This window comes from Mustela lutreola, chromosome 8 (assembly GCF_030435805.1).
Source record: "Mustela lutreola isolate mMusLut2 chromosome 8, mMusLut2.pri, whole genome shotgun sequence".
Classification (NCBI taxonomy): Eukaryota; Metazoa; Chordata; class Mammalia; order Carnivora; family Mustelidae; genus Mustela; species Mustela lutreola.
This window is the reverse complement of record NC_081297.1, coordinates 141,613,439-141,620,178: the sequence shown is the minus strand read 5'-3', so window position 1 is coordinate 141,620,178 and position 6,740 is coordinate 141,613,439. Positions and strand designations below refer to the sequence as shown.

The window sequence follows — 6,740 nt, the reverse complement described above, 5'->3', positions numbered from 1 at the left end:
CCCCTCTGTTGGTGGGGGGATGCACAGGAGGCTGCTGTGTGAACCCCTGGCTGGAGCTCCAGGAATGTGAGAGACTTCGGACCTGTTTTCTGCTTTTGGAGGGGTTTGGGGGGGCTTCTAGGGGTTTGGAGATCAGAAGGTCCCTTTAGTGCTGCCTCAAAGGTCTCAGTGGAACCAGAGATCTGCGCACCCCCTGCCAAGGCTCCTGGTTGGCCCCGGGGGTAACCGATCACCGATCTTACAGGTGGCAAAACAGGCTCAGCGAGGGAAGGGGACCTGCCCAAGTCCCGGAGCGAACCCATGGCTAAGCGGGGATGAACGGGAGCTCAGCCCCCTCGGCTCCTGAAGCGAGGCTAATGTTATTACGGCAGGTCTTGGGGTTTTTGTTTTTTCCGTAATGCTCTGATGACAATAGTCATTTCTGATCATTGAGAAAAATGAACATATGGCAAGGCTCAGGAGCCAAATAAAGCCACCCACTTCGTAGCAGGTGCGAGGCTGCCCCTGCTTGCCCCACACCCCCTGTAAGTTCCTGCGCTGAGACCCTCACACGTGCACCCTGGGAATCCTGATGGTTCCCACGCACAGGGGGCCCACAGTGCCCCCCCCCCACTCACCAGCACCTCCTCTCCGGCCACCATTAGGTCCCTAGACAAGGAGTGTCCTCCGGGGGCGTCTTCTTGAAGTTCAGACTCAGGTGGGAGCCCTTCTATTATCTCCCCTCCTCTTTCACAGGCCCCCTGAAGGAGGGGGAGATGGGGGGGGGGCGGTTCTACCTCGGTTTCCCTCCTGGCTCGCTCCCAGAGCAGGGCTCACGTCGGTAGCCCCCATGCCTCAGTCTTCCCACGCTGGGTCTCCTTCCCCTTTCCCGTCGGGGCTACAGAACTTCGCTGCTCCTTCTTGTCCCCTTCCACCAGCAGAGGCAGCAGCGATGGGCGCTGGCGGCCCCCGGCGGGGCGCGGGACCCCCAGACGGTGGCTGGGGCTGGGCCGTGCTGGGCGCCTGCTTCGTGGTCACCGGTTTCGCCTACGGCTTCCCCAAGGCCGTGAGCGTCTTCTTCCGCGCGCTTATGCGCGACTTCGGCGCGGGCTACAGCGACACGGCCTGGGTGTCCTCCATCATGCTCGCCATGCTCTACGGCACCGGTCAGCGCCCCCTCGCGGGTCCCTGCTCCTCCTCCCCCAGCCCAGGATTGGGAGACGGGATCCGGGTCCAGGAGACGCGGACCCTCTGGGCACCCCCTAGACCCCTCGGGAAGAGCACGGAGACCACTTTCTTCCCGTGGAAGCGCTGGTCCCGGAGACAGGGGAGGAGGGGGACAGGAAGGGGGCGGTGGCTGAATGGGGGTCGGTTTGGCCAGCCGGCAGGGCCCCTCCATTCCTGCCAAAGACCTACAGCCGCTTCTGTCACAGGTGGGGAAACAGATGTAAATAAAATTCCCCGCTATCCCTGCTCCCCGGCGCCCTCACCGCCTGTGGGGTGCGCGGGGATGGGGTGAATCCTGTCACCCCAACCGAGCCGCATGGGGGATGGAAGGGGTGGAAAGAGGCTGAGCAGTCCAAGGGACGCGCCCAGCTGGGCAGATCAAAAGCAAGGGGCGTCAGCCTCTTCTACTGGGTCCCCTGTTCTCAGGAGAGTTGGGGATGGGCCTCCCCGGAACCAGACAGGTCCCTCCCCTACCTCCCCGCAGGGTGCTGCCTCCTTGGTCTGTCCCAGCCAGGCTGGGTGACCTTGGGCAGACACTGTCCTCTCTGACCCGCGGGTGCCCTCATCCCCTCATGTCATCTTCTGGGGGCTGGGACGTGCCAAGCCTGGGGTGCGCCCCGGAGAGAGATTAGTCCAGCCTAAGCGGTGACCGTGCCCTGCCCACAGGTCCGGTCTCCAGCATCCTCGTGACCCGCTTTGGCTGTCGTCCCGTGATGCTGGTGGGTGGGCTGCTGGCCTCGGCGGGCATGGTCCTGGCATCCTTCGCCACGCGCCTCTTGGAGCTGTACCTGACCGCCGGGGTGCTCACAGGTGAGGACGGCCACGACTCCCTCCCCTACGGGGAAGGGGCTGGTCTCGCGGGTTGGGGAGCCGGGCGGAGTCCTTGCTGCAAGGTCTCCTGTCCTCAGTTTCCCCTCCAGAGGTGGTGGGCCCGCCCCGTCGGGGCCTGGCCCCCTCCCTCTCGCTGGGGGCTGGGGCCGGGGCGCCCTCAGGGAGCCCGGCACAGCGCCGCCCTCGCCCGCAGGCCTGGGCCTGGCCCTCAACTTCCAGCCGTCGCTCATCATGCTGGGGCTGTACTTCGAGCGGCGGCGGCCCCTGGCCAACGGGCTGGCGGCTGCGGGCAGCCCCGTGTTCCTGTCGGCGCTGTCGCCGCTGGGCCAGCAGCTGCTCGAGCACTTCGGCTGGCGCGGCGGCTTCCTGCTGCTCGGCGGTCTCCTGCTGCACTGCTGCGCGTGCGGCGCCGTCATGCGCCCGCCGCCGGGGCCCGGCCCGCGACCTCGCCGGGGCTGCGCAGACGACGCTCCGGGGGACGCGGAGGCGGAGCGCGGGGGGCTGCGGCTGCGCGAGGCGCCCCCTGGCGGCCGCCCCCGCCGGCGCCTGCTGGACGTGGCCGTGTGCGCCGACCGCGCCTTCGGGGTGTACGCCGTCACCAAGTTCCTGATGGCGCTCGGGCTCTTCGTGCCCGCCATCCTGCTGGTGAACTACGCCAAGGACGCGGGCGTGCCGGACGCCGACGCCGCCTTCCTGCTGTCCATCGTGGGCTTCGTCGACATCGTGGCTCGGCCGGCGTGCGGGGCCCTAGCGGGGCTGGCGCGCCTACGACCCCATGTCGCCTACCTCTTCAGCCTGGCACTGATGGCCAACGGCCTCACGGACCTGAGCAGCGCGCGCGCGCGCTCCTACGGCGCCCTCGTCGCCTTCTGCGTCGCCTTCGGCCTCTCGTATGGCATGGTGGGCGCGCTGCAGTTCGAGGTGCTCATGGCAGCCGTGGGTTCGCACCGCTTCCCCAGTGCGCTGGGCCTGGTGCTGCTGGTCGAGGCCGTGGCTGTGCTCATTGGACCGCCCTCTGCTGGTGCGCCCCTTGAGAGGAGGGGGTGCGGGGCTAGTTCCCTAGACCGGGGGTTGGGGGGGCGGGGATTACCAGCCCTGTCCCAGGTGGAGCTTTCAGGGATGAGGGCAAGGGACCCATCGGCGGAGTCAGCCTGGTGGGGTCTTCCCATGGCTAATGAGCCCCTCCTCCAAGCCGGGTCCTGCTAGCTCTGGGTGGGGCCGGAAGCACAGGGAAAGATGCCAGGAAGAACCCAGCACTGACAGCTGCTGACCCATTGGGCCATCTCAAATGATGGCACAAAGTCCTTGTGAAGGGCGGATTCTTATTCTCGTTTTGTGGGTGGTAGAACTGAGGCACAGGTGTCTAGTACAGGGGGCTCCCAGAGTGAGCAGAGCCCTGCCCAGGGCTAAATGCCCCTACCTTTGGAACACGGCCGCTGAGTGTCCTCAGGCTCTAAGGGGGACCAGGACAGGGACAGTGTCATGGAGGAACCGGCTGTGAGCCGAGTGGGGGTGCTTACAAGTGGTCTCCCTGGGGCCCAGGGGAGAGCTTCTTCCCTCATCTGTCCACTGGGCCATGGCCAGGCCCTGCCCTCACTTGGTGAAGCTGCTGTGCAGGGACACAGGCTGGGCCTTCTGCTGTGTGGATGGCCCGTCACTGGCCTTAGGAAGTCACCATGACGACAGGCCAGGGAAGGAGCTGCAGGGGCCGGCTTGCAGGCAGCCTCACAGGGCAGTGCAGACCCCGCAGGAGAGGACATGGGACAGTGGGCCACATTAGGGGTTCAGGGTTCCTATGCAAGTGAGGCAGGAACTGAGCTTGGAAAGGGGGGATGTCAGGGTCCTCCTGGGTTGGCCGGTTGTCCCTGTCCCAGCATAGCCTGCCCGTGGTCAGGCTGGGGATGAGCAATGAGGGGCAGCTGCCTTTGCTGGGGCCCAGGCTGCCCCTGAGATGGGGTGAACTGCCCCTCCTTCCAGGGCTGGTCTAGCTCAATGTCCTCATCAGGCTTTGTCATCTGATCGCAGTGGGAAGGTGGCCAAGCCCACCACCAAAAGCCATCAAACCAGCTCCCCAGAGGCTCAGGGATTCTTCCATTTTCTCCTGCGACCTGGGTGGGTGGATCTAATAGGGCTGAGAAGGTGGAGAACACTGCAGGGCTGAGTGTGGGAGGGACAGGACTGGTTGGCTGGGCGGGGACCAGGGAGGCAAGTTTGGGTGCAGTGCTCAGAGGGGCTCAGGCAGGCAGCCAGCTTGGGGGACACCGGGAAGCCTCCCTGAAGCCACAGAGCTATAGACCAAGGGGTCACAGCCTGGATGGTCAGCGACAAAAATGCCAGGAGAGGATGGAGCCCACAGAGCTCCCCCACACTTGGCGGGGGGAGGGGAATATTGCAATTACAAGATTTTCCTGTGTATGAAAGTAATATGCGCCTGGATAGAACAGTTGGAAAATACAGAGGGGAAAAGACGGGTTGTGACCCATGAGTCCTACCCCGCCAGCTCGCAGTAGTGGAAGCTCAGTCTAGGGTATCAGGGCCCCGAGAAGGGACAGGAGGAGGCTGGGGAGGGAGACAGAGAAAGCTGAGCCAGGTACCTGAGGACCAGGGGGGTTAGCTGCAAAGAGCAGGTGTTAGGGGCCCCCAGGAGAGTGAGGCTGAGCCCAGTGCCCCCTCCCCACCCGCTCGCTGGGCAAATCACACGGCACATGTGGGGTCTTGGTCTGGGAGTGGAGGGGGTGCCTTGTAACCTGAAAAGTGCTGCCTCACCAAAGGCCCTGTATCACTTAAGAGACTGAGGTTCAAGGAGGTGGTGACATTTTTAACGTCTCAAATGGCAGAACGTGCGTGGGGTTTCGCCGCTGTCAAACGGGCATAAAGATGGGGGTGTGTCTTTGTCACCCAAATGTAAACCCCACCAAGCTGAGGGTGCACACGGCCCTTTATCTGAGGTTGTGGGAAAGGGGGGAGAGTGGGGTCCCCCCCCACCCCCCTGCAGGCCCTCACCTCCCGCCTCCCTCCGTCCCAGGCCGCCTGGTGGACGCCCTGAAGAACTACGAGATCATCTTCTACCTGGCTGGCTCTGAGGTGGTCCTGGCCGGGGTCTTCATGGCTGTCGCCACCAGCTGTTGCCTGCGCCACTCTCGGAACCCCCAGCCCAGCCAAGGCACCGAGGGCGAGGCCAGCGACACCGAAGATGCTGAGGCCGAAGGGGACTCTGGGGCTCTGCCCACGGGGGCTGAGGAGCCTGGCAGCCTCAAAGCCCGGGAGGTGCCCACCCCCAGGGCTGGGCCCACGGAACCAGAGGCAGAGGCAGAGCCAGGGCTAGACCCCAAGTCTGTATAGCCCCAGGGGCAGCAGGCGAGGTGGCTGGTGACTTTGGGAATGGGGCTTACCCTCCAAGAGCCCCAGCTGTCCCAAAAGGGCCTGGCACACTGGAAGCTGTTTTGCCATGGTCCCCCCTGGGGTCGGGGCGGGGGGACTCCCACCCTTGTCTGCCCAGTGGGGCATGGCCAGGCCCCACCCTGGCTAAGTGATGCTGCTGCGCGTGGCCTGGGCTTGACCTTGTGAAACTGAACTTCATAAAACTCAGCTCGAGACGGCGGGTCCATTCCTGTGCCTCCCAGCTCTGGTGGCTGGTGGGGGGTTGGAGGGTGGGAGGGAGTCTGAGGCTCTCCCCAGGGCCCTCTGACTGGGAAGGTGTTGGGGGAACAAGTGGCAGGGGGAAGAGGGGGCGTGGAGGGGGCGGTGTTCTGACTTGGAGGCACTAGGAGTCTCTCTCTTGCAGTTCTGCCCTCTTACACTTGGATCCAAGGGCAGGGCGCCCTGGTCTCACCCTGGCTGGGAAGCCTCTGGGATCTAGTCCCTCTCCGCATTTATTCTCTTCCCACAGATCTGACAGCCCTTCCTTTGCCGCCTCCCCTCCAAGTCTCGAGTGTGGAAACCGGGCCCAAGAGTAGGAAGGAGCTTCCCCCCGCAGACCCCTGCTATGGAGCCGAGGGCTCGGGAGAGCCCATCCCACCAGCGCCCGCCCACCCCCCACTGTTGGTCTCATCCTATGAAGGTGTGGGAGCCCTGGGAAATGCCGGGCTGACACGCGGGTTTGCATCCCTGAGTCACCACAGCAGTGACGACTTTTTATTAAACACTCAGGGCAGGGACTGTGTACCACGCACGGTTAGGCCCTTTACAAGTGTGAATTCATCAAATGCTCGTAAGAGCCCAAGGAGCTCAGGACCATTACTGGCCACAAGCACGGATAGGGAAACTGGGGGCACAGAGAGGTTAGGGAGTAGCCCAGGGTCACACAGGCTGTGACTAGAACCCAGCAGCGGGGTGCAGTCTGTGCCCTGGCAGTTCCTTCAGAGAAGTGGTCTGGACTGGCCGCTCCAGGGGACCTAGTGACAGCCTGTTCCTCCCTCCAAACTCCCAGTCCCGCTGACCCATCCGGGTTGCTGCCCACGCCCCCTGTCCTCAAAGCCGACAAGTTGAAAGCCATTCCCCCTCCCCCCATTTTAGACCCTGCCCACCCCACAGCTTCCTGCTGCCTCCCCTTCTCAGGATGCGCATGGAAGTCATTGTTCAGAGACACTTTGGAAGTGAAAAGGGGCCACCATTACGTGGGGACCACAGGTGTGAACAGGGACCGCACAGCTGGCAGGAGGCACAGCCAGCCTATTTCGCCCATGTTGCGAACACACAGAGCA

General features: G+C 64.0%; 1 protein-coding gene across 2 annotated transcripts; it reads left to right on the top strand.

Moving 5' to 3' along the window:
* Window positions 1-901: 901 nt before the first annotated feature.
* SLC16A8 (solute carrier family 16 member 8) lies at window positions 902-5,638 on the top strand. 2 transcript variants are annotated; one of them, XM_059183654.1, is made up of 4 exons: window positions 902-1,145; window positions 1,873-2,016; window positions 2,231-3,058; window positions 5,063-5,638. In XM_059183654.1, the coding sequence occupies exons 1-4, from the start codon at window positions 932-934 to the stop codon at window positions 5,377-5,379; spliced, it is 1,503 nt and encodes a 500-aa protein (XP_059039637.1). In that variant the 5' UTR covers window positions 902-931; the 3' UTR covers window positions 5,380-5,638. The 2 variants fall into 2 exon arrangements, with proteins under 2 accessions (XP_059039637.1, XP_059039636.1); XM_059183653.1 differs by lacking the exon at window positions 2,231-3,058.
* Window positions 5,639-6,740: the final 1,102 nt, after the last annotated feature.